Here is a 27,776-nt window from a genome sequence, read left to right as displayed (position 1 = left end):
CATGCATGCACTGAATAACACAAGGAAAATTGCAGTCATGTTTTCGTAACATTGAAAATGAAATGAAAGATATCTCACGCTTTTCAAAACAAATTACATTCAAAACGTTGTAATGTTCACGGCAGTTAATGCCTACACCACGAGGATTAAAACTAGGTGGAATGCGTTTTACTACTTATGGTGTTGTGACGTCATGGTAACCCACGTCCTGTTACTTTACTAAATACAGAAGCAGAGAGAGACCAGTCAGATATTGTTCTGTTCGTAGACCAGTCCGATATTGTTCTGCTCATAGACCATGGCTATTCATTCAGTACTGTGTTTTCTGGTCTTTGCTGCACTTCAAGGTAAATCAAAAGCTTTACTTAACCTCTTTGATATAAAATTGAAGTAACCTTGTTTTTAATTGTGCTGAGAAACTATAGTGTAAAATGTTTAAAAAACGTGAATTGTTGATGTACCGAGCTGACATCCTGTCTGGGGATGTTTTACATGAAAGTATTTGATACTCAATATTGAGAAGTTTCCAAGCTAGATGAGATTCTCTGGAGAAACACCATGTATAATTACTGAGATTGTATTGATTTCATATACAATTCAATTATAAAAATAAAAGATCACTAATAAAACTGGTAAATCAACAAGGTTAATTGTAGTTTATCTGAACGACTGTCTACTTTGAGATAATGTTCCTCAAAGAAATGCAACTTGCAATTTGTAAAATCATTCTGATAGCAAAATGTTATTTTAAACATTAAATGAACAAATTGCGTCAATAAGGTTCACAGTTGAATCTTTATCTGGTATTCCATTTATTTATTTATTTTTAATTATATTTCATTAATGGGCATGGGCATTACTGGCGTGGGCAATGTTGCTACCCCTCATTGATGTCTAAACATGGAGTGACTGGCAAGGTCATTTCAGAGGCCAGTTAAGCGGCAACCACATTATGGCCAGGCCAGGTAAGATCAGCAGAATTGTTTAGACCCTGAAATTCTAAAATAAAAACAGAAAATTTTGGAAACACTCAACAGGTTAGGTAGAAACTATGGAGAAAAACAGAGTTGCAACTTAAAGATATGACGAAGGGGCTTCAAACTGAAACATTCACTTTGTTCTCTCCAGCATCTTTTAGTGTTTAAATCAAAATAGTTATCTGACTTCTTGGAAGCAAACTTGTGATAAAAATGTTAATTCTAGATGGCACACCCAGCTGGCATGAATAGACCAGAATTCAGACCATTAATTTGGATTTCTGATTTGTTAGTCCACTGCTATACTCTTGTGAGACATGGCAACACAGGATGTTCTAATTGATGTATGTGCGTAAGTCAGAACAGAAAAGTTTGCGATGGTTCAAATTACCAATTGCTATCACCCTCATTAATATGTACACCAAATGAGAGCAGGATTAAATTCAGCAACCATGATGTTCCATGGAAAAATATATTACTGGCATTCAACCCTCAGGACTTGCTCTTGAATACCGGCTTCTCTATGGGGTTCCCAAACCAATCCACAGCTCGAGGGAATGGTCCCAAAGTGAAGCACCAACATTGCCCATGCCAGTGATGCCCATATCCATTAATGAAATATAATTAAAAATAAATAAATAAATGGAATACCAGCTAAAGATTCAACAGTGCACCTCGACGGAATGGTCCCAAAGTGAAATGTGCTAAATATATAATCCTCATACATTTTTGTTCAAAAACATGAAAGCCTGGTAATAGATAGGTATTGTTTTTAACCACATTAACACATTTGTCCATTTTGCATTTTCAACAAAAACAAATGATGTTTGCCTTCAATGAAGGGGATTTGTCTTTATTGGAAAGAGCATTTGTTAACAGTTCAGCAAGATAAGGAGATTTGGGGAGAATCACTGAGTTTGTTGCAGTAGTTTATATTTCAATTTAATTGAAATATTTTCAATATTTTTTCATTTGATATGTCTTTCAAGAATATGGCAAAATAAATCTATTTTGTAGTGAATTGCATTGAGAAGTATCTTCCACATTTCAGACTTCCATCCGGAAGCATATTTCACGTTACATTTTCCCCCAACTTAGTCTTTCTGCGAGCCACCCCACAGGATTAATACAACAGTAGTTCAACCAATACATCTAAATCGATGAATGATGTGTATTTCATGATTCCTCATTTAAATATTTTCCTGTGAAATTAGAACCCATTCAGCAAGGAGCCATCAGTTTCCATTACATTTTTTTGTTGGCATACTGGTTGGAGTATTATAAATAGGTGCAAGATTAAATTGATTATAACATGGTATTGGCTAACAAACTTTGATATGTATGTATGCTAGATGAGTTTTTGTGCTTCTTGACTTACTTGGTGGCAAGGCATTCACTTAAATAATTGTCACTTGATTATCCATGGATTGTGAAACCTTACCTCAATATTTGGCAACATAATCTTTAGGATATCCAAAGATGCTTGGTAGACAACGAGTAGTGTTGAAGTTCAGGGTTTATCTGTAAAACAGGAAAAAAGAGCAGTACATTTAATCATGGAATAGCCAAATAATATGGTTCGTGTGTTGGTGGAAAGATACAGAGACCTCCATAATGTTTGGGACAAAGACCCATCATTTATTTATTTGCCTCTATCCTCCATAATTTGAGATTTGTAATATAAGTGCACATTGTCAGACTTTAATAAACGCCATTTTTATACATTATGGTTTCACCATGTAAAAATTACAGCAGTGTTTATACATAGTCCCCCCATTTCAGGGCACCATAATGTTTGGGACACAGCAATGTCATGTAAATGAAAGTCATCATGTTTAGTATTTTGTTGCGTATACTTTGCATGCAATGACTGCTTGAAGTCTGTGATTCATGGACATCACCAGTTGCCGGGTGTCTTCTCTCGTGATGCTCTGCCAGGCCTGTATTGCCTGTTTTGGGGGCTAATCCCCTTCAGTTTTCTCTTCAGCATATAAATGGCATGGTCAATTGGGTTCAGATCAAGTGATTTGACTTGGCCACTCAAGAATTTACCATTTTTTTAACTTTGAAAAATTCCTTTGTTGCTTTAGCAGTTTGGGATCATTGTCTTGCTGTAGAATGAACTGCCGGTCAATGAGTTTTGAGGCATTTGTTTGAACTTGAGCAGATAGGATGTGTCTATACACTTCAGAATTAATTATGCTACTACCATCAGCAGTTGTATCATCAATGAAGATAAGTGAGCCAGTACCTTCAGCAGCCATACATGCCCAGGCCTTAACACCCCCACCACCATGTTTCACAGATGAGGTGGTATGCTTTGGATCTTGGGCAGTTCATTCTCTCCTCCATACTTTGCTCTTGCCATCACTCTGATATGTTAGTCTTCGTCTCATCTGTCCACAAGACCTTTTTCCAGAACTGTGGTTGCTCTTTTAAGTACTTCTTGGCAAACTGTAACCTGGCCATCCTATTTTTCTGGCTAACCAGTGGTTTGCATCTTACTGTGTAGCCTTTGTATTTCTGTTCAAGTCTTCTGTTGACAGTGGTCATTGACAAATCCACACCTGACTCCTGAAGAGTGTTTCTGATCTGTCGGACAGGTGTTTGGGGATTTTTCTTTATTATAGAGAGAATTCTTCTGTCATCAGCTGTGGAAGTCTTCCTTGGCCTGCCAGTCCCCTTGCGATTAGTAAGCTCACCAGTGCTCTCTTTCTTCTTAATGATGTTCCAAACAGTTGATTTTGGTAAGCCTAAGGTTTGGCTGATGTCTCTAACAGTTTTATTCTTGTTTCTCAGTCTCATAATGGCTTCTATGACTTTCATTGGCACAACTTTGGTCCTCATGTTGATAAACAGCAACAAAGGTTTCCAAAGGTGATAGAAAGACTGGAGAAAAGACTAGGTGCTGAGAACTCTCTTATACATGCATTAAGGAGGCATTTAAACACACCTGAGCAATTACAAACACCTGTGAAGCCATGTGTCCCCAACATTATGGTTCCCTGAAATGGGGGGACTATGTATAAACACAGCTGTAATTTCTGCACGGTGAAACCAAAATGTATAAAAATACCCTTTAATAAAATCTGACAATTTGCACTTTAACCACATGAGATTTGTTCTATTACAAATCTCAAATTGTGGAGTACAGGGGCAAATAAATAAATGATGGGTCTTTGTCCCAAACATTATGGAGGGCGCTGTGAGTTGAACATTTTCACTGTTATACAATAGCTTAGATCCAATTAAACATTATGGAGGGCCTGGAAAACCTGAGATAATTCCCCTTTGTCTTTTACCTGAGATGTTTTGGGATTTTCTTTTCTCTGGAGAAAATACACAACACCGCCATGATTTAGTATCTCATCTAAAAAATAGACTGTGGAGTGCATTCCCATGACCTCACTGAGCTGTCTGCCCAAGCTGCATGTCATTCTGATTCAACCAAGAATGCTATTTATAGATCCATTGCAAACACAGGGGTGGAAATGAAAATTGTTTCCTAAATCTGAAATATATGTTCAGATTGTATTTTACTTGTCCAGTACTGTCCGACTGAAATGCCCAAAGGATGAAATTCAACTTTACCCGTGGAGCAAAACAAATGGTAGTATGTTGGGGAGAAATGATGGCTGGATAACAAGCATCTATTTTGCCCTGTCTTAGAGTATACTGATCACTTAAGTTAGATTCCAAGTGATGTAGTCAATCCCAACAGTATACAGAACAGGAGATATGATTGCTCACATTTGATACAGTTACACAAACTTAAAATATGCGCAATCCTGAAGAACATAAACAATCTCAACAGTGGGGAAGGTTTTATTTTTAAAGAAATGAAATGGAGAAACTATTTATTCAATCTTTAATTCAAGTTAATCAATTTACATGGTACATTAAATGAAATTATATTGATTTATATGAAGCTGCAATACAAATGTTTAACTTATATTGACAGATGTAAATATAGAGGAAGCATTCTAATTAGTGGCATCATGCTACGGATTAAAGTAGATCTTGTTTTAATTTTTAATTGAATCTAAGCTATTGTATAACAGTGAAAATGTTCAACTTGTCTTACTAATTAGAAAGTAATCATTAGAATGTGAAAGTTCTTCCTTTCACTAAGAACTGCAATGTCTCATTGAACAGACAGCAGGCAACATGATTCACAGTTAAATAAATATGGCATAAAACAGTCAGAAACACTTAGAAGGTTAACTGCATCTGTGAAAAGCAAAACAGAGTTAATGTTTCAACTTAAAAGATCCTTCCAAGAGTTTTCAATCTGAAACATTAATTCTGTTTTTCTTTCCACAGATACGCTTGACCTACTGAATGTTCCCAGCAGTTTTATTTCTATAGATACTGGTTGACATAATGATGCCTAGTGCTGCCAGCAATTTTGTTTTTTTTGTTTGATTTCTTTATTTTCAAGATGAGGTTTCAATTTTGTTCAGTTATGGAGGAGCTATTACTAAATTCACCACGAGTAAAATTGCTGCAAAAATAAAATTGTATAAGTTACAAATATCACTCTGTTCACTGGTAGTTAACATGTCCGAAGGAAAACACTTTGTAAAAGGATGGACTTCATTCTCAGCCCCTGAGATAACTAATTAGTCCTAACTCTGAAGTCCTTCATCAACCCTACAACCCCCCGGGTTCACAAAAGTTTTAATCTCCACTTTCCTTATATTTTATGATTAACATATAGCTGATATGTATTGATATTACAATGACAATTCAATGTAATTTAGCGCGAGAAGGTTTGTGTCTAAAATCTATTATGTTCAACTTCTTCCTAAATTCCAGTGTCATAAGACATCAGGAAGTTTCTATTCTGTACCATCCTATACAATTGTTACATGATGACTCACATAAACATGTTCTTTATAATCTTAACTGTTTAGCATCATGCTAATCCCTTTGGACCATCTCAAAACATTTTTCAGCCAATTAAGTTATTTTGAAGTAATGTCACTTTTGCAACATAGCAATTTACAATGTCCAACACAGAGGAAAGGTTATTTCACAGACATCTCTCCCCTTGATATCATTGTGGAGATTTTAATTGGGGTTTTTTTTATGAGGTTTATCTAAATGTTTGGTTTAGATCAAATATATTGTGGTTTATCTGGAAGAAAACAATGTAAATCACGTTCATTGCTTCTGCATTATCAAATTTTGAACTTTTACTACAGATGAGAAGGAAAGTTAATGGAATTATTACATAACTCTAAATATTCGCACATGGTTTATATAGTCAAAATTATTTAACATACTTGTCAGAAAGATCAACAAATTCAGATTTTCCTCTCCTGGATTGGATTATATTTTGCTGAGATGTAAAGAGTTTATTCTAATCAAGGCAGCTAGGTTTGAATGTTAAGTTGTTCAAATAATTTCTCAAGCAGTTATTAATAATAATAATAATAAATTTTATTTAATGGGCGCCTTTCAAACATCTCAAGGACACCTTACATAGTATATCGGAATAACATATAATCGGAATATAACAAGTAATAAAGACATCACAGAGACACAAATTAAAAACAGGATTCAATCCAAAAACAGAAAATCAAAAACACAGTGTGAAGAGGGAGCAGCGGCAGCCAAAGCGCGCCAGCGTCCACTCTCTCTTCACGGCAGCCATCTTGGACACAGACCTACAAGACTACAATTAGACAAAAAAATCATCCCCCCACAGTGGATAGCACTGTGGAGGAAGGCACAATGTCCAGTCCCCACCCCATGTTCACCCCAAAGTCAGGCCTATTGAGGCCACCGCAATTGCCTCTACGGAGGCCCGATGTCCCTGGCCGTTATTGGTATGAAATTGCTTCAGTCAGCTTCAATTTGTTTTTGGAGATTTTCTCTGTTCAACATTTCCTTAAAAATTAAGAAAATACTGGAAATAATTGAGTTTGTAGTCTTACTAGATAGAAATACCTAAGAGAAAATTAGCAAGAACATTTTTTTTACAATAACGGAACAATATTTGTCCATGCATCAGGCCAAGATGAATATTATTATATTTGATCTTAAGAATTTTTCTCACCTTTGTTTCACTTGACAAAAAAGACTATATGCTCATTAAAATATCTTATTTTATACCTTAGCTTGCTCATAATACCTTAGCTTGCTCATAAAGCATGAACGCATTAATTTGATGTATTGTTTTTGGCCAGGTTGTTTCTTTCAGAGCAAGTGTAGAATATGAATTTGGAAATGTAGGATAGGAGTTTTGTAGGGTAGTAGTTTTTTGTTGTTGTAATTTATAACATTTTTGAATTGTTCTTAATATACTGGGTATGGCCAGGGTGGGGGCAGGGTGACAGAACCATTGCTTGGAACATCCCTTGTAGTTAACTGATATTACAGCAAAGCAATAATTTCAGTGGAACCTTTGGAAATATATCATTTGAGTTAATTTTATCAAAGACTCCACTGCTCCACTGTGAAGTTACTGTATGGCTTGCGGTTTACTTAGTGGTATTTATGATTCACTTATGTTAGACATTTACCCAACAGTGAATCGTCACTCATGTTTAAAGTAGAAATGTGGATAATGTAAGCTAAAGGCTACAGAAGTTTATTTAAGTGAACATCTGATGAACTTTCCATAAGGGGCTTTTTAGTGAATCATGCCTTTTTACAGTTTCCTTCACACCGGAAAGACCACTGAGGTCACAGAGTCTAGTGTAGGAGAAGAAAGCACACAATACAGCAGCCAAAAACATCAAAGCATTGAACGTTACAATCCTCTTGCACGACTCGTTGTGTTCCATTGTCTAAGAGGTCATAGATTGAACATTTGTCACATTAAAACTTTTCACAGGCAATCTACACATACTACCATAAAAGTCTGTTTCAGTTTTCACTTCCTCTCATCGTCTTACACAATTTGTACTTAGTAAATTAGAACTTCTGCAAGTTACAGTGAATTTTGGTGCTCTGTAAAAACTTGGGAAATCCTAAATTGATCATTCCTAAACAATCATTGGAAAATCTTCTTTCTTCTGGCATTGTTTGTAGATAAAAACAATACATAAAAAACACAAAAAATACCAGTTAGCAGCCCATGGGCCGCCAGCCTGCAATTCAATAAGATCAATAAACCCACTCTGCCAAGTAATCCCCAAGCCCTCTGATTTTTTTTAGCATGGAGAAATGTAAAAGGCCTGTCCCACTTTCACGACCTAATTCACGACCTTTTTTACTCGTGGACATTTTTCATCATTCTAGAAAAAACGCCCCGACCTACTTGATGCCACGAGTACCTACGACCTACCTACGACCTACCTACGACCTCCTACGACCTACCTACGACCTCGTGACGACCATGCTGCGAGCATGAGTCAAGGGCAAACTCAGCATAGGTCGTGAATTAGGTCGTGAAAGTGGGACAAGCCCTTAACATTCTCGGTCTTTTGACTGAGATAACTGAAGATCCAGGTGGTTAGTGTGGTGTTAGGGGATAATTTGGAACTGCATACAGCAGAAATTAATTTTTTAAATATTTTTGTTGCTGGAATATGAAAAGATTTGGAATAATCTTTCAGAATTACAGAAACCTTTAGCAATGGGGAGAGGTGCGTTGATTTCAGAACAGCTGGTTATCCTGATGGTACAGCCTTCTGTAGCACTAACAGTAGAGCTTTGTCTTTGGAAATTGTTAAGTGACCAAAAATCACTGTGATAAATAGCAAATCAATGCAGAGCTATCTCGGCTTTGTAAGGAATACAACGGTGAGACAATTTTATGATTTTTCATGAAGCAATGAATAACTGAATTTTGATTAACATTTTCTCAGAGACATGATTACAGGATAATGCATGAGTTACATAATGACATTATCATGAACTCCAATGACTACTATAATAAACACAAAGGGGTGAGAGAAGGATTGACTGATTATAAGTTCATAAAATATTTTATCCGAATTGAAGGATATTTCGATCAGGGAATCTTGCTTGAAGAATGTATTTTGAAGTATCTATTTCTAAAGTCATAATATGTCATATATCCTCGGATCTGGGAAAAAATATGGTGTATTGAGGTGGAGACACAAGAAACTGCAGATGCTAGCATCTTGAGCAAAACACAAAGTGCTGGATAAGCAAAGTGGAGGCAGCATCTGTGGAGGATATGGACAAATGACATTTTGGGTTGAGACCCTTAGAGTGAATCAAGGAAAGACAAAAAGTCACTTCCTCTGTATATTTAGATTAATTAGTACCTTGAATGTCAATATCTGTTCCATGTCTTCAACTACGAAATGTCATGCACTTACTCGAAACATATCATTGTGAACCAAAGGAAGAAGAGGCTGAATGCTAACAATAAGGTGGTACACTGTGAGATGCATGAAACTAGATTCCTCATTTAATAATGTTCACAGACCATTTGTTTTTATCCTTCTAGCAAGTTCACAAAGCCTACGGTGGAAATTTATTACTGTGCTCGAGGGAAATTCAGCAGTTCTCAATTGTACAATGAAAAAAAGTGAAGGATCATATATTGAATGGAAAAATCCAAAGCAACAAATTCTATACTTTAACAAAAAGAAAGGTAAGCAAGGCCTTTGCCGTCAATATACAATAGTACATTGGTCAGATCTTGAGCCAGTTCTGGAATTTATTGAAATCAGTTACCTGGCTGGGTCATTTCCTCGTAACAACCTTACCTCTAAAAATCTCTCGAATTTTAAAACACAGCAATAATAGGCTTTCTTGGAATGAATTTACACTGAATTCTACCGTGTGGTAATTATTGAGAGGTGCTTACCAAATGTTTGCTGATAGCTCAGGCAATGCCCAATTGTTTAACCTTATCTATCAACAAATTCAATTAAAACAAAATGGCAAAAAAAAAAAAAAAATTCCAGTGCATGTTAAATGTCTTTGGTAACTTCTATATGATGGTGATCTGCGGTGGCACAGCAAGTACTATATACTATTGAGATTGTAATTATAAATTTATTTTACCAACAGCGCTAAGGGATCACAGATTCAAATTAGTTCATTACTCAACCTCACAGTTAATTGTCACACTTCGCAATACCAGAGTGGATGATGACGGCATCTATAGCTGCTTATATTATGCTCATAAAATAATAAAGAAGCAAGTGCACCTCACTGTTTTAGGTATGTATACTGCTAAGATGAAAACTTATATAGTCGTATGGAAATAGGCCCTTCAGCCCACCTCATCCATGTTGACCAAGTTGCCTAACTTACATGTACCTAGTCCCACTTGCTGCCTTTGGCCCATATTCCTCCAAACCTTCCCATTCCATGTGTTTGTTCAAGCAACTTTTAAATGATGTGATTGTACTTATCTCTGCCATTTTATCTGTTAGCCCCTTCCATATTTGAAAACTGTTTATCTGCAAACAGACTCTCCCGAACAACTTTTAAAAGTTTTAAATATCAAAATTAGACTTGCCTCATATTCGGATTTTAAAATTAAGTTCAAAATAAGTTATTACATCTTTAATCTGAAGAAAGGTCTTGACCCGAAACGTCACCCATTCCTTCTCTCCAGATGTGCTGCCTATCCTGCGGAGTTACTCCAGCATTTTGTGTTTACCTTCAATTTAAACCAGCATCTGCAGTTCTTTCCTACACATTACATCTTTAATCATTGATTGGCAGAATTAAAGTCCATGCTAAAGAATTAATGTATTTTGTATGTATCATTTCAAAACAATATGCATATTTTCTCAACTCTGCAGCACCACCTTCAACCCCTATGTTGAGTGTTACCAAACATTCATTGAAAGAGAAGGTGGTCCGTTGTATCACCAAAGGAAGCAAGCCAAAGCCTCACGTAACCTGGCTCCTGAACAACAGAGTGGAGTTACTTGGTGAGAACATTTTAAGTAATTCAGATTTGAATTCCTTTATAATATGTTTTTTGATTTTGCAGTCCTGGCAAATCCTCGTACATCTTCTCTGCACTCTTTCCAGCTTAATTATATCCTTTCTAGAGCAGGGTGACCAAAACTGAACACAGCACTTCAAGTGTGGCCTCATCAATGTTTTGTACAACTGTAACATAATGTCCCAACTTCTATACTCGATACCCTGACTGATGAAGGCCAATGTACCAAAAGCCTTCTTTACCACCCTGTCTACCTGTGACAACACTTTCAGGGTACTATGCATCTATACTCCTAGATTCCACTGGTCCACGACACTCCCCAAGGCCTGCCATTCACTGTGAAGGTCCTTTAGACTTCCTAAACTACAACATCTTGTAATCAGCATTAAACTCCATTAGCCATTCCTCAGCCCACTGGCCCAACTGATCAAGAGCTTGCTGTAATTTTTATAACCATCTTCAATATCAACAATACCACCCACATTTGTATCATCTGCAAATGTACTAATCATGCCTTGTACATTCTCATTCAAATTGTTGATATAAACCACAAAGACCAATGAGCCCAGCACCGATGCCTGATGCACACAATTGGTTACAGGCCTCCAGTCTGAAAAACAACCTTCCACCACCACACTCTGCTTCCTTCCATGAAGCCAATTCTGCATCCAGTTAGGTAGCTGGATCCCACGCGATTTAAGCTTCCAGGGCAGCCTATCATGCAGAACCTTATCAAAGGTCCTGCTGGCCCATATACACAATGTTTACGGCCTTGCCATCGTCACCTAGTTGTTTATACTTTATACTTAAAATGCTTTAAAATACTTTATATAATTTCAAAGATATAATCATTTTGTAGGGATTTTATCTAATAACTTTATAACTCTAATATCAATATCAATATCTCTTAAATAACTAATATCAATGCAGTTTTAAGTAACAACTGATATAATGTAGACACAAATTCTCATTGGTAAAAGAAAGAGCCCAAATAACAAACAAATTACACCATGTGTGGGGTCTACTATAGGTCCAACTATAGTAGTTGCTAATAAATAGATTATGAGTAGTTTCATATTGATTAACTACCATTCCAGTATGTGACAGCGCGTATTGCTCCGTGCTTTTACTAAAACTTATCTAACAAATCTTCTCTTTAAAAACAACAAAGGGCGCACAAAATATAAACAAGAAAATAATGGTGCAAAGTATACAACAATCAGTATATTGAAAATCAAACGACATAACAAGAATTCCAGAATTGACTGTTTGGTTCGACATGAAGCATTAATGAACAGAACTCTTAGAGCAACCTACAGATTTGATAACAATTGTGAGTAGAATTTTCATCATCATAAATGCTTTTGTGCTTTGAGAGGTATGTTTTTAAATGATAGATATATACTGACTACAAAAAGTAGTTGTCACTTATGACCTTATATATTTATGAAATATTGAATATTTACCAAATATCAAATGAGGTTTAATGAGACTGCAGCCTGTAACTAATTTATATTTTGTTTGCCACAGACAATTTATTTGGACCAACTGAATCATACGCACAAACAACTGCAAGTGGTGAGTTTTAGTTTCAATCGCAGTTCTTCATCCTGTCAGTCTGACTGAACTATACAAATTCTCTTCCATCTGTGGTTATGTGGGTGTAGTTTGAAGATACATAGCTTCACATCCTCATTAAACTGCTTCTCCCACTCTGAGCTTAATGGCTCAAATATGTAGACAACAAGAATGATGCAAGGAAAATATCAAGCCAATCTTTTACCCTTCATTGTGACCCTAGCTGACCTAATCTTACCTTATGTAAGCTTTTCAAAAACTCCACACTTCCATGAAAGGATGTACAAAAATGTGTTTTCCTAATTCAATTATTAGATAACTTAATGGGTCATCTGTAAGCTAGTTATTTGTAACACTTAGAACCATATGTATAATATTCCTTAATCCTATGCAGAAAAATAGAGCTGATTATGCCTTTACTCTTAAGAATTTAGAAGCATCGGGGGTGATCCTACTGAATCAGATAAGATTCTGAGGAAATGTGACAAAAGGGTGCTGCTCTCGCCTTTTGAGGGATTAGGATTGTGGAGTATAGTTTCAGAAATAGAATTTGCTTCGTAAAATAGAGATGAATGGGAATAAATCTTTGGAATTCTCTCTTCCAGAGTTGTAGAGGCTGAATCATTAAATATATTCAAGGCCAGGATTGACACTTGAACTATGGGATAATAAGAAACAGACAGGAAAGTGAACGCACACCATAACCTTATTGATTATGGCGCAGACTGTATCTTATGACATATACCTACTTCTGAAATGCGCCACCTTGTGGTTAAACATAAGATAACCAATAGCAAAAGTGCTACAGTAAAGGAAAAAAAGTGTTTTTTGCTCAGTCAAGTATAAATTCCAGGAAGTACACTAATAAACTCAAAAGATTAGTCGTATGTATCTTTTATTCAAAATCTTTTATTCAAAATCTTGTAGTCTTCCTACTGATTAGAGAATTACAGATTATCTAAGAAAGGGCAATCCCCTTTCTCCAGAGATGCTGCCTGACCCAGCTGAGTTACTCTAGTATTTTGAGTCTATCTTCACTGCCTTCACACAACTGAGTTTATCAACACACCAATGGGACATGTTAGCTAATTTTATTATGTGTACTATTCTTATGATTGTTTATCATCCCACTTGGATTAATCCCCAAATTAAATGGTGCAGTTCCAAAAATCAAGGTCTGGCCTGCATTTACACAGCAGTGCACTAGTTAATTAACTTGATGTGTATAAACTCAGCTGCAGATTTTTTACCAACCTGTGAATAATACTGCTTAAGCTTGACTCAATTTGCTTCACTTTTGAATCCTTTTTGGTTTAATGATCAGATGTGGCTACAACCAGTCCAGAACCAACATTGGACAGTGAGCAACCTGACCTAGACAAGGAGGACTTTTACACCCGAGAAACTCCAAAAACTAAATGTGAGTATGAAGGCAATCAGTACTTGTGCATTTGAGGAGAATGCAAAAAGGAATGAGGATTAGAAAGAATTGCTGCTGAGCTTCTTGACATAAAGTGCCCATCCAGGCCAAAATGCCCATCCAGGTCAAATTCATCAGCACAGATCACAAGCTGAATGCCCTGATCTGTACCATAAATTATTTTATTGTGTAAACGTTTCAATTACTTTGGCAGTTAAATACATACCCTGCATTTACTCCACTGATTTTAGGAATAATATCTGTAAGTAGTTTTATGAATGCCCTACACTACATCTGCCAATTTTAAAACACTTCTAAATAAAATCTTCAATTAATCCCAGTTATTTACATGTCTAAGGTTCAAATATATACAGTAGAAACTGCAGATGCTTGAATCCTCAGCAAAACACAAAATGCTGGAGCAACGTCTGCAGGTTTGGCAGCATCTGGCGAGGGTAGGAGACTCCATGGGAGTTCCCAACATTGATTCCAACTCCATGAAATCTTTTATCAGGTCAAATAAATTCCAGGAAACCCCTGGTTACTATGTACCATCTTTCCTCAACTGATGAAGTTTAGGTTATAAACGCAGCATGGAAATGGGCCATTTGGCCCACCAAGTTCACACCGACCATCGATCATAAAAGGCATGATCTCTACCACCAGGAAGGACAAAGCTTCAGGCACATAGGAAGAGCGCTACCTGCAGATCCTCCAAGTCACACATCTTTAATACTTGGAAATTTATTACCATTCTTTGATCATCACTGAGTCTAACTCTGCCTTCAATAGCATTGTGCACCTTCACTCTTCACCCAAATATATATAAGGTGGCTCACCACCCCCTTTTCATGGGCAATTAGAGATGTGATTAATATACGCTTTGCCATGATATCTAAATCCTCAAAAATATATCTATATACAAGTTGCCTGTCAAATAAATGATATTAATGCAGGTTATACACATTCTTATTGACATTATGTTAAATAAAGTGTAAATATTAATTTCCTTCCCATTTAACATGATTTCCTCACATCAACAGATGATTCAACGTTGCATACAAATGGTAATTAATTCTGCTTAAGCTAAAAAGAGTAATTAAAATGTAAATTTTGGGGGATTCTCATAAAAGAGATATCTAGAAAATGTACCAATTGTCCTTTATTCAATGGCTGAAATAACCTAAGTCAGAAAACACCAATGCAAAATGTAGGTCGTGTAGTTAGGTAATAGTATCCTTCTTCCTCAGAGAGTAGTTCATATCTGGAATGAACTGCCCAAAGAAGCTACAGTAGCAGATACAGTTATGACTTTTAACAGACAACAGACAATGGCTAGGAAAGGTTTAGAGGGCAATGGGACAAACGCAGGCAAATGGGACTAGCCTGGTATGCCACCTTGGTCAGCATGGACGAGATGGACCAAAGGGTCTGTGTCTGTGGTGTAGCTCCATGACTCCATGACATTCTAATCTTAAGCACTTGAGATAGCACCAGTAACTTCTACTTTACTGGACAGAAATTAGTACTGCACTAATCTCCTTTAGAAAAGCACAACTAAAAATACAACTGTCATTATTTAATCTTTAATCCTGTTCTGCTAATAGCAAAAGCTGTTATTTGAGCAGAGTTCAATGGAATGAAGAGATTAAAACTGAATGAAATGTGACATAAATGGAAATAGGACACATGATTTAAATTAAAAGTATCAGCATAATTACAGGGAACTGTAATGGCAGGAAACCATCAGTTTTCAGAGGTGTGTGGGGGAAGGATTGTTACCAGTAAAGTGATGTATGTCCTGGGGAGGAAAATCAGAATGCAGGTGAAGTAAGGAATGATTTGAGAGGGGAGAGTAGGGAATCAATGGTTGCAGAATGGGACTGTGGGATGAGGCAGGATGGTGTGGACGCTTAGCACCTTGGATTTGCAGAACCATGAGGAAGAGATATGCAGTATATCAACAGAACCCTAATTTCAACATTTTTGAACAGTACTTCAAACTGACAAATATTCAGTCCTATTCTATGACTGCTCAGTCATTTTCAAATATATGCTGTCATTGTCCTTTTAATGCCACTTACTTTAATTGTTCTTTCTATTTTATTCTAATTTATTTTCATTTGACTTAATGAGGGCATCACCCTGTCTCCTTGGTTTGATAGGCAACAAAAATGCTGGAGAACACAGCATATCAGAAAGCAGCTGGGGAATGTCTGACAAAGAGGCATAGACCCAAAATGTTGACTATTTATCTTTCTACAGATATGGCCTAACCTGCTAACTATTTCAAGAGTTTCTTGTTTCTTTTTCCGATTTCCAACATTTGCACGATTTTTATTGCATACCCTATACCCGGCCTCTGGGACTGGGTGAAGGGAGTAGGGTGCTTGTGCCTTGGTGATTCATATTTTTTCCTGTTTTTTGCATGCTAACGTATCTCTAACAGAAATATATTTATCATGTAAAAATGGTGGGAATAATCACATTTTCAATAACTCCACCATGCAAAAGCACTATGCAATGTTCCACCTCACTACTTTAATCTTACAAATGCTTTAAAACAACTGTTCTGATAATCTGAAATTGTATGCTCCTTTCTTATTAATAATTAAGGATATGCTGATGGAATTATATTACAGTTCAGTTAAAATAACAGCTAACAGATGAACCTACCTTCATAAACTACGCTGAAATATGAAAATTAAGGAATCAAGCATACAAATATTTTTTTTTAAACTGTTTCACCTCGTACATACAAAAATAATGAATGCAAACACAGGATTTGTTTGTGTAGAACATTGTTTTTATTTGCATTAACAAATTTGAAACTTAACAAATATTCAAACGTCTGATTCTTAAATTATGTTTATCTTAATTGAGGAAAACCTTTCATTGAGAATTCAGAATAGAGAGACATGGAATATTCCATAAATATAGAAACTGCAGTCACATTTCCCATTGAGTCATAGAGCTGTAGAGCATAAAAATAGGCGTTTTGTCCCAACACATATATGCCGACTGTATTGCCTGTCCATACAAATCCCATTTATTTGCATTAGGGCTGTATCCTTCTACTCTTTTTCAATCCAAGTACATGCCCAAGTGCCTTTTAAACATTGTTTATGCCTCTACCGCCTCTTCTAGCAGCTCATTCCGTACAACCTCCGCCCTCGGGGTGAAAAACTGGCAACTGCAAAATAATTCCGAAGATAATTATTTTGTTTTGGGCTCTGTCAAAATTTAGTTTTCATATCTAAATTGAAATTGTTAATCTTCTCATTGTGTGTGAGAACAGGGAGGCTGATTATCTATTCATCGCAGCGTTTAAAAGCTATAAAGGGACAGCAGGAAAATGGCGGTGAGGTCAAGAATGGATTAGCCATTAATTTATTTCAAGAATCCAACGTTTCTAACTTTTCAGTTTGTATGCAACATAGTTTCAGGAAGGGATTATTTATTTTGATACATTTGCTGCTTCTTTATTAATTGACTTTTAAAATCTGATTTTTATTTCAACCAGTGGAAAATGACACAACATTGAATGCAAGCTCTACACCTATTATGGAGTTACCAATCACAGAAATTCAAAAAAGCACCAAGACAAAAGCAGGTTCATTCATCGGTGAGTTAGTTATTGCAAAATGGAAATGAGGTCGGTGGGGGCGCTGCGAGCCGGCAGCCCTGCCAGCAGCATGTTAGTTTTTACTACTTTTTTTGTTTTTTTAGTGTGTCTCAATGTGTGTTTTTAATGTTTCATTGTGTGTCTTGTGTGCGTGGTGGTGTGGGGGGGTAAAGGGGAAACCGCTTCGGTCGCCTCCTCCACGGAGAGGGGACTTTTTCCATGTTGCCTCCCTCGTGGCCTAACATCGAGGATAGGTGCGGCCTTTCCCGGAGATGCGCCCGGGGCTTCAGCCACGGGCGCAACGAGGACTCTTTCGTTGTGGAACGGGCGAGCCCTTGCCGGGGGTTGCCGGAGGGGAGAGCTCCGTTCGCTGGCTCGCAGCGGCCTGAGGCCGCGGTCTGCGGATTTTCAGCTGGCGCGGCGCCCGGAGCCTGGGATCACTCGTTGGGGACGCGGTAGGAGAAGAGCTCCGACCGCCGGCCTGCGGCCTACTCTAAATGGGTCGCGGCGGGGACTTACCATCCGGAGCGGGGTCCCTCGCCGGGGATCCCTGGAGAGGAGCTCCGACCGCCGGCCCTGCGGTCTGCGGTGCTTCTGGCTGCGGCGCGGCGGAGACTTTAGATCTTCGACCGCCGGCCTGCGGCCTACACCATCTTGAAGCCGCGGTCTCCGGTGGGGCGGCACCGATTCAGGACTTACCTGGACTTACCTTGTCTGAACATCTGGACGCCCGCAGTGGCGATTGCGGAGGGTTGAGGTCCTGACCCTGGAGGAGGATTAACCAACTATTGTGCCTTCCACCACAGTGATGAATGCTGTGGTGGATGTTTGTGTTGCATTTTTATTGTGTATTGTGTGTTCTTTTTTTATTGTACCGCTGTTGGCTAATTCATTTCACTGCACTTTATGTGCAAGTGACGAATAAAACTTGACTTGACTTGAGTTGATTATTTAAAAAAGATAAATCATATGGCCACAATATATTTTAAAATTATTTTTACTATTTTTTTCAGGATATGGTAGCACTCCACTCAATTCAAATGAAAACAGCACAGAGAGAAATGGTATGTAATCAATATTTTCTTGCATGAATAAAATATATTTCACAATATTTATTATGTGCATGGCAAGCAACGTGCTCTGTCATTTTCAAATTGAAGTGGAACAGCAATGACATGAATTTCCGGGAATAATAGAAACATAGAAACATAGAAATTAGGTGCAGGAGTAGGCCATTCGGCCCTTCGAGCCTGCACCGCCATTCAATATGATCATGGCTGATCATCCAACTCAGTATCCCGTACCTGCCTTCTCTCCATACCCTCTGATCCCCTTAGCCACAAGGGCCACATCTAACTCCCTCTTAAATATAGCCAATGACCTGGCCTCGACTACCCTCTGTGGCAGAGAGTTCCAGAGATTCACCACTCTCTGTGTGAAAAAAGTTCTTCTCATCTCGGTTTTAAAGGATTTCCCCCTTATCCTTAAGCTGTGACCTCTTGTCCTGGACTTCCCCAACATCGGGAGCAATCTTCCTGCATCTAGCCTGTGCAACCCCTTAAGAATTTTGTAAGTTTCTATAAGATCCCCTCTCAATCTCCTAAATTCTAGAGAGTATAAACCAAGTCTATCCAGTCTTTCTTCATAAGACATTCCTGACATCCCAGGAATCAGTCTGGTGAACCTTCTCTGCACTCCCTCTATGGCAATAATGTCCTTCCTCAGATTTGGAGACCAAAACTGTACGCAATACTCCAGGTGTGGTCTCACCAAGACCCTGTACAACTGCAGTAGAACCTCCCTGCTCCTATACTCAAATCCTTTTGCTATGAAAGCTAACATACCATTCGCTTTCTTCACTGCCTGCTGCACCTGCATGCCTACTTTCAATGACTGGTGTACCATGACACCCAGGTCTCGCTGCATCTCCCCTTTTCCTAGTCGGCCACCATTTAGATAATAGTCTGCTTTCCTGTTTTTGCCACCAAAATGGATAACCTCACATTTATCCACATTATACTGCATCTGCCAAACATTTGCCCACTCACCCAGCCTATCTAAGTCACCTTGCAGTCTCCTAGCATCCTCCTCACAGCTAACACTGCCCCCCAGCTTAGTGTCATCTGGAAGATGCAGGATCTTTTCATTCCAAAGAGGAAGAAAAAATCTAGGGGGAGAAAGAGGAGACCGTGGCTGACAAGTGAAGTCAAGGACAGTATAAAACTAAAAGAGAAAGCATATAACATAGCAAAGATTAGTGGGAAGTCAGAGGATTGGGAAGTTTTTAAAGAACAACAGAGGGTAACTAAAAAGACAATACGGGGAGAAAATATGAAATACAAAGGTAAGCTAGCCAATAATATAAAAGAGGATAGCAAGAGTTATATAAGTTATATAAAGAGCAAGAGAGAGGCAAGAGTGGACATCAGACTACTGGAGAATGATACAGAAGTGATAATGGGGAATAAAGAAATGGCAGAGGAGTTGAATAACATTTTTTCATCAGTCTTCACAGTGGAAGACACCAGCATATAACATAGCAAAGATTAGTGGGAATCCAGAGGATTGGGAAGTTTTTAAAGAACAGAGGGTAACTAAAAAGATAATACGGGGAGAAAAGATGAAATTCAGGAGAGTCAGGAGGTGGAAGTTAGTGGAGTAGCTATTACCAGGGAGGTGCTTGGGAAGCTGAAAGGGCTGAAGGTGGATGTCACCTGGGCCGGATGGACTGCACCCTAGGGTTCTGAAAGAGGAGGCATTAGAGATTGTGGAGGTATTGATAGTGATATTTCAGGAATCACTAGTCGGAAGTGATCCCAGATGATAAGAAAATTGCCAATATTACCCTTTTGCACAAAAAAGGAGCAAGGCAGAATAGTGGGAACTATAGGGCGGTTAGTCTGACTTGTACACTCATAATCTTACAATGTTTCCCTGTGGAATTGTCTCCAACCTTTCTAAGCATCTGCAAATTAAAAAGTCATAGGTCACATGCCTTTGCTAACAGAATTGGCCACCAGCTCTGAAGTGCTCACGTTGGTGTTCTCATCTTTGCATTTAAATCCCCCCATGATTTTGCCAGTCTAACTTTCTTTGTTCAATTACACTTTATAATATTCATTTAATTGACTCAACAGTTGATTATACCTCACTCTTTCAGCCATATCAACTAACAAACCCCCTATGTTATAGAATATCCTCTCTTCATTCCTCCATCTATCTAGCCTGTTAGGCTATCTAACTGGTTTTAAACTCACCTCTTTAACAAACTTTTACTATGTTTATTTGGCTCAGATTACAGCTCTGTGACATGCCATGGGAGGGGTTAAGTGGGGGGGGGGGGGGAGTCAAATCATATATTGTTTAAAATTGGTTAATTTTATATTCACTATAATCATCAAGGGTTTTGAGTAGACAGCAGGAGAGTGGTATTGAGTGGTGTTAAATTATCTAGATATATATGTTAAACTAATGACTCAAGGATTGAAGCTACTTTACTTATGTAGAAGGGTAGAATTATTTTCCTCGTCTACTATCAATGACCAAAATAAAATGGACTTTTGAAAAGCATGCACATTTACACGGGGGAGAATGCCTCTATGCTTAGGTTTCATTTCAATTTGTTAGTTTGACAAGTCCAAAAGCAAAATATTGTAGATTTTGAAATTTTGAAACATACACAAGATGGGTCTATCCTGTCATGTTGTTTAAGGTATCTGTGAGCAATATCACGCCACATTGTTGCCTGACGCGTGTGAGACAGTTCTCCCAATTTGAACACCAGTCCCTAGACCTTTGTAAGGAAGATTTTATAAGATTCTGTGAGCTGAAAGAATTACAGCCATGTCTGATACCTGATGCAGGTACAGTATTTACTGTGGAAAAACAGGCATTCTGTTATGCTTTGATGGAGAAGGAATCACCTTTTCCATTTATTTTCCCTCTTCATTATTTTTAGTTGGTTATAAGATGTATAGTTAGTTATGTCATGTGATGACAGTCCTTGTTGTGTTTAGTTGTAGTTAAGTTGTACTTACCTCTTCAATGTCCTGTCCCTTCTGCATGAGTAATGAAATCTTGAGTCTTGGCAGTTAGCAATATCATGAAAATTACTCTTCAATGTATGGAATCTGCATCTGAAATGAAAGTAAAATGGCTTAACCAATACTCATAACATTTTGAAAGATGGTGATCACAGTTTTATACCCATACAAGACATGATTTCTTTAAAGGATGATTTTGGAAAAGTGATGCCCACTAAATTTGTTTTTTTGCTGGTGTTGATCAAAGTCCAAATATTGAAAAATTATGCTCTGCCTTGTTTTGGATAGGCTATTGAGACCTTTCAACACCCAAATTAACTTTCAAATCTGACAAATGCTTCTTACAAAAAAAGACTGTCTTAAAATTACAGAATTCCTTCAGTATTGCACCAAAGTAACGGACAGCGTTTAAACAAGTATAGGTTACTTTTATAAATCATCTTTTATAAACCTTGGTCATTCCAAGCTCTTCACATCCAACCTTGCTTTTTTTTTAAATCAAGCTGCAGCATGGAGTTACCATTCACAAAAAATCAAGCACTTTCCAGAATAAAGAATATTTCACCTGGTAACCCAAATGTACTCTTCAAGTCATGTGTTCAAAATAAAACATAAATTATGAAAAAAAGTTCATTCATGGATCTGGACAATATTGGTAAGGCCATTATTTGTTGTCCAGACCAAAATGTCCCCTTAACAGAGTGGCCTGCTGAGTCTTTACAAACCATTATTAAAAGACAACCACATTGTTACAGGTCCGTAGTCACACATTAGCTGGGGAAGTACAATATATTTATTTTCCTGAAGAGCGGCATGGTGGCACAGCGCTAGAGTTGCTGCCTTACAGCACCAGAGTCCCAGGTTTAATCCTGACTATGGGTGCTGTCTGTCTGTCAGGAGTTTTACGTTTTCCCTGTGACCTGCAAGAATTTTCTCCGGGTGCTCCAATTTTCTCCCACACTCCAAAGACATTCAGGTTTGTAGGTTAATTGGCTTAGGTAAAATTGTAAATTGTTCTTGTGTGTAGGATAGTATGGGTGTGTGAGGATTTATGGTCAGAGCGGACTCGGTGGGCTTAAGGGCCTGTTTCCGCGCTGTATCTCCAAACTAAATTAAACAAGATTAGTGAATTAGATTGATTTTTAATGAAAGATTAGTGCTTATGATTATCATCACTAGCTTTCCATTTCATATTTATTTAATTGCTTAAGATTAAGTTATCTCAACTGCATGAATAAATAGTTCAACCTAATGAGCACACACCTTAAGCATAAGGATAGCCATTGTAACCCCCTTACCCAAGCCATGTTAGAAATCAAATGATTAATTACATAAGAGTTTAACACTGAACCAGATCAAGTTAATTGTTTTCTCTCATGATTCAGCATAACCTGAATTCTCCTCTTATAGAACAATACCTTCATACTGTTCCATATCCAATAATCAATAATTATTTTACATCATTATGTTCAATCCTGCATTTATTTTTCAGAACGGACTACATTCAATTCTACCGTTACCTGGAATAAAGCAAATACCTCATCCATTGACAGTGAAAAAACATTGACAATAAAATGTCAAAGCAATTTAACCAGTAAGTTTGTCTAAACTTATTCCCAAATCAAGGGTGGCATGCAACTACATTTTGGTGGTGGTGGAGGGGGGTTGCATGCCACCCTTGAAGTAATCACTCGGTTTGGGCTTTGGAGATTGAGTATGTTTGAGTATATCAGAGTAATGGGTATTGGAATAATACCCTGGGCCTTGTTGGGTAGATTACAATGTCAGATGATTTTGAATATTGTAAGTGTAGCCAGAGCTATGAATGGCAAGTTAGAAACTGCTTTGCAAAACCTCTGCTAAAGTCTCTGCAATGTTCTAAAAGGACCACGCATTACCTATGAACTCATCCCACACATGGCTGTCGCAGAAGTCATGTCAGGTGTACAAATGTAACTCACACTGGGAAGTGCCAGTTTGATTTCTGGAGGCACAAGACATCCATAAAATGTTTGATTCAATTTGGGCAAAGTTAATTTCCAGTTGCATTGCACTGAACAAAAGTGTTTGAATTTCTAAGCAAGCATTTCATACCATCCAATAAATGGTGACTCCGAATTTTATGTTTTACTAGACCAAGTGGAACCCATTGGGCTCCGTCCCCCAATGCGTCTCCTCCCATCCCCCACTCCGTCAACTATCATAGCTTCTGTATTGGCAGCAGAGATCACATTGATGTCATTTTCGGTTGTCAGAATGTTCACTGCAGCGTGTGCCTGAGATCCCATTGTGATGTCATTTTCGGTTTTCGGAATCTTCACGGCAGCTTGTGTAAATGAGATCCCATTGTGATTGGACGACTGTGAGATGCCATTGTGACATCATCACTGAAAGCTGCTAGAAAAGTCTCCCACTCACAGGCAGTTATTATTTTTTTAAGTTGGCTTTTTCAAAGTTTTAAATATTGATATTGTGAAATATAACATCAAATGTGAAGAAACTTGATACTATCAACCACGGGAAAAAGCTGAGTAAGATTCTGCAAACAATTTGCGCTATTGTGTACCGTTTTGGCGTAGTTCCTTGATCTCTCAGACAGATAAACAAGACGAGACTTTTCATAGTATAAAGATATTGTGTGGGCCTACTTATTCTCATTGTTAATAACGTAAAGACCAGAAAAATACTATGTGAGAAGTCATTAATAATGTTTCTTATATTTCCTACAGTAGAAAATAACGGAAAATATGAGAAACAACAAATGAAGAAGAATGGAGCCCTATTACTGATTCTAGTATCTTTCCTGATTTGTGCTTTGTTCATCATCTTCCAATTATTCGTGCTAAAATTATGGAAACAGCATTTAAAGTGGAAAAAGCGTAAGCTAATTTCTTACATTATTATTAACATCTAAGAATCCCTGCTAACCTTAGCATCAAAATACTGACTTCTTTACTGAGAGTTCTACTTATGGTTGCCCTGACATATGTCTTGCTCAAAGAATCCACACTAATGTAGCTTTGCCTCCCATCTTTGCGTTCTTCAAATTAGCCTTCCTTTGGGAAGGAATAACGGATATTGATGGCAATTATTTTTTCTTTTATTGCAGAAAAAGATGAATTTGATATCACAGGGGAAAGTAACAAATCAAATAAGTCAAGTAACGAAGAAAATGTTCGAGCAGAAAATGATAACCAAGGTAATTTGGGGCAGAATATATCCTGGAGGCCATTTCAAACTTAACATTATTTAAGAAGTATTCTATGTGCAATGCTGCTTAAGTTGATCAATTTTAAATTGGAGAATCCATCTTTGAAACTATGGAAATAGAATTAAAAAATAAAAATAATATTTATAAAATTGTCCTTAAATTCAGAAATTAGAAGCTAAACCAAGATTTAAAGGATGAGATACTACCAAGGTTGTAAAGCAACACAAAGTGATGACAAGGTTAAAATTCAAAAGAAGACACAAAGTGCTGGAGTAACGCAGCAGGTCAAATCTCTGGGCAATATGGATAGATGACGTTTCGGGTTAGGACCCTTCTTATAATTTAAGCGCCTCAAAATTATTGAAGAAGAGTGTACCTAAATTAGTTTCAAACAATAGTAGTAGTTTATTAATAGTATATACCCAGATTAACATGTATACATTAAAACAAATAATGAGGTATGGAAATTACATATTAAGTACACTGCCCTACACTTGCTGGCACATTAGCCTCAGCAAAGGTAATGAATTAATGATGACAAATTTATAATGACCAATGTTCCTGACAAAATAATTATACCTCTATTCATAATCCATACTTACCTAACTCACTGGCAAAAATTTTTATAGGATCTGCTCCGGTTAATTTACTGTTTACAACTACCTTTATCACAGAGTAACCAGACAGGTGAAAATCTGCTCATTTTTCAAAAGTTCTTTAAATTTAGTATTCAGGTCACAACAATGTACTTTGAGTGAGTTATCTCAGCTGTTGATTCCCATCCTTATTGGCTTTTCTCTACAGGCTGAAAACCATTTAATGAGTTTCACAAAGTTTAATACTGGTTTTGTGAAACATATTCATAGTGCAATTAAATTCTTCCTTTGCATCTGGGGAAAGCATTCTGAGCTGCTGCAAAACACAGATGATTTACAAATTCATCATTGGGAATGATGGGTATAGGAACAATATGAGGCATTGAAATTAAGTCTACGTCCTCCACTACTTGAATGAACTAATACTAGCTGAATATTTTTCCACGTACTGTTATCACCAGGATTCATAAGAATAATAGTTACAATTGAACTAAATTTGCTAAATCACAATATTAAAACTTAAATGTGCTGAATTTTTCATAAAAATATAAAATGCTGGAAACACTCAGTAGGTGTGGGGATCTGTGGGAAGAGAACATTGTTAATATTTCAGATGAAAAATCAGCATGCAGCATTTTCTATTCATTTCATATTTTTATCATCTTCAGTTTTTTAAATTTACATTTACTACTGAAATTGTTATTTTTATTAAACATGTGATGTTATGTTACAATTACAACTTTATGTTCCTTTACAGATTCTAATCTTCAAACGCAATACATAGTCCATACAAATTCAGAGGAACGAGTAAAACAGTATTGTAATGATATACCTGAAGATCAAACACAAGAGAGTACAGTTTAATTCATTTTGTTGTCAGGCAAATCAATCGATTTTTTGTTGTTTTTTTAAAAATCTTTGTTACTTATTTCAACATATATTTTGAGGACAAGTTTGTATATAAAAAAACTGAATCAATTAACTGAATGTGAATTAGAAATATATCTTTAAAATGTTTGTTCCAAACTGTGAAATGTATGTTTAAAAGATTTTTGTATATGAATTGCACATATTTATTGCTATTTGCACATTAAATACATTTTTTTCCTTTTCTGAAATCAAATTGTGTGAGGGTGTGAGGATTTTTGGCGATTCTGGAAGCAAAGTATTGTTAAATGGGAGTAGGGAACACAGACTTACACCTTTCACATTCGTTAATTTTATTTTTGCTCCCACGTTCGATAACCAGCCACATCTCTTCTATCGTTCCAGCCTTCAATGTATCATTCTTATCTCTGCCTTTTGCCTCTCAGTACAGTCTGATTGTTCCCCAAGTTTCTTATACCACCCTGCTTTCCATCTACCCTTCACCATTTATTCTTAGTTTCAGACTATTCCTATTTCATTATTTATGCTGATGGCTAGCGACAGGCTACTTACACTTTGGTCATGTGGGTGGAAAATGCTCCTTCATCAGCACCATCACATGGGGTCTTTGGGAGGGGGAGATGGCAGTGGGGGAAACAATATTTACTCTGTGAAAATAATTCGGAGGTAGCAATAGATATGGAGGTGAATAGAAGCAGTGGGAGAAAAGTGGGGATGTTCAGAGTTTTCTGCCATTAATTAGAGAAAGAATACAGAATGTGACTTCACAGTGGTATAAAATTAACAAAATTTAAATTTATATGCTTTTTTAACACACATATCATTGTTTAGTTTCTTTTCTCTTTAGTTTTAGTTTCTCTTCTCTTGTGATCATAAAGGGGTGGTGTGAATTCTATTCCAAAAACATCATCACAATATCTGACTTAAGATTCTGGGTAGTGCTAAGGGAATGCTGCAGAGTTAAGGGTGTTTTCTTTTAAATAAGTTAATCTTTCCTACTGAGTTGATTTAAATTTCCCCAGTTATTTTAAAATTAAGAGTTTATCTCATTATCCTGTTCAAAACTCTGTGAAGATAATAACTGAAGTGTGCAGATTTTCATGTAACCAGGGTAATTTCCAAAATGATTTGTCCAATGCTTGTTGCTAAACAGATAATCTTACTATTGTTTAAATAAGCTTTACTTTGGGTAATTATTTGCCACATTTCCTATATTACAACAGTCATCACACTTCCAAAAATATTTGCTTTTTTTGTGAACCACCTTGGGATATCCTGAAGCCACGACAGGATGATATGAACGGCAATCTATCCTCTCAATTGCATATTTGAGTATTCATCATCGTTGAAAACATTAGCAACGCAGTTGTGCTGGTTTCCAACGGGAACGGTGACGGACGCACCACACATGTATCCTCCAGTTCCTGCGGACACCGCCGCTGGAAGTATAGGATTTTGGTGTGTGTTCTTTATCATCATTCCTTACAATGCTATGTACGACAGTGATCGCAACTTCTACTGAAATGTGGATGGCCGTTGGCTCGCT

The 27,776-nt window shown here is 37.2% G+C and overlaps 1 protein-coding gene and 1 long non-coding RNA gene across 2 annotated transcripts in view; one reads left to right on the top strand and one right to left on the bottom strand.

The window, feature by feature from the left end:
* The window catches only part of LOC116991205, a 254,808-nt gene that overhangs the window by 222,512 nt on the left and 4,520 nt on the right, over nucleotides 1-27,776 (bottom strand). The window contains exons 2-3 of the long non-coding RNA XR_004416711.1: nucleotides 21,530-21,628; nucleotides 2,419-2,498 (exon numbers count right to left, since the gene is read on the bottom strand). This is a non-coding gene — a long non-coding RNA (uncharacterized LOC116991205). The remainder of the gene's footprint in view (nucleotides 1-2,418; nucleotides 2,499-21,529; nucleotides 21,629-27,776) is intronic.
* On the top strand, nucleotides 231-26,423 carry crtam (cytotoxic and regulatory T cell molecule). The gene is made up of 13 exons (XM_033049617.1): nucleotides 231-347; nucleotides 9,409-9,555; nucleotides 9,978-10,130; nucleotides 10,721-10,852; nucleotides 12,041-12,202; nucleotides 12,400-12,447; nucleotides 13,772-13,867; nucleotides 17,391-17,492; nucleotides 18,506-18,556; nucleotides 23,028-23,129; nucleotides 24,265-24,414; nucleotides 24,645-24,734; nucleotides 26,100-26,423. The coding sequence occupies exons 1-13, from the start codon at nucleotides 299-301 to the stop codon at nucleotides 26,204-26,206; spliced, it is 1,389 nt and encodes a 462-aa protein (XP_032905508.1). The 5' UTR covers nucleotides 231-298; the 3' UTR covers nucleotides 26,207-26,423.

The sequence above is a fragment of the Amblyraja radiata genome, chromosome 33, assembly GCF_010909765.2.
Source record: "Amblyraja radiata isolate CabotCenter1 chromosome 33, sAmbRad1.1.pri, whole genome shotgun sequence".
In the NCBI taxonomy this organism is placed as follows: Eukaryota; Metazoa; Chordata; class Chondrichthyes; order Rajiformes; family Rajidae; genus Amblyraja; species Amblyraja radiata.
This window is presented reverse-complemented; position numbering and strand designations above follow the sequence as displayed.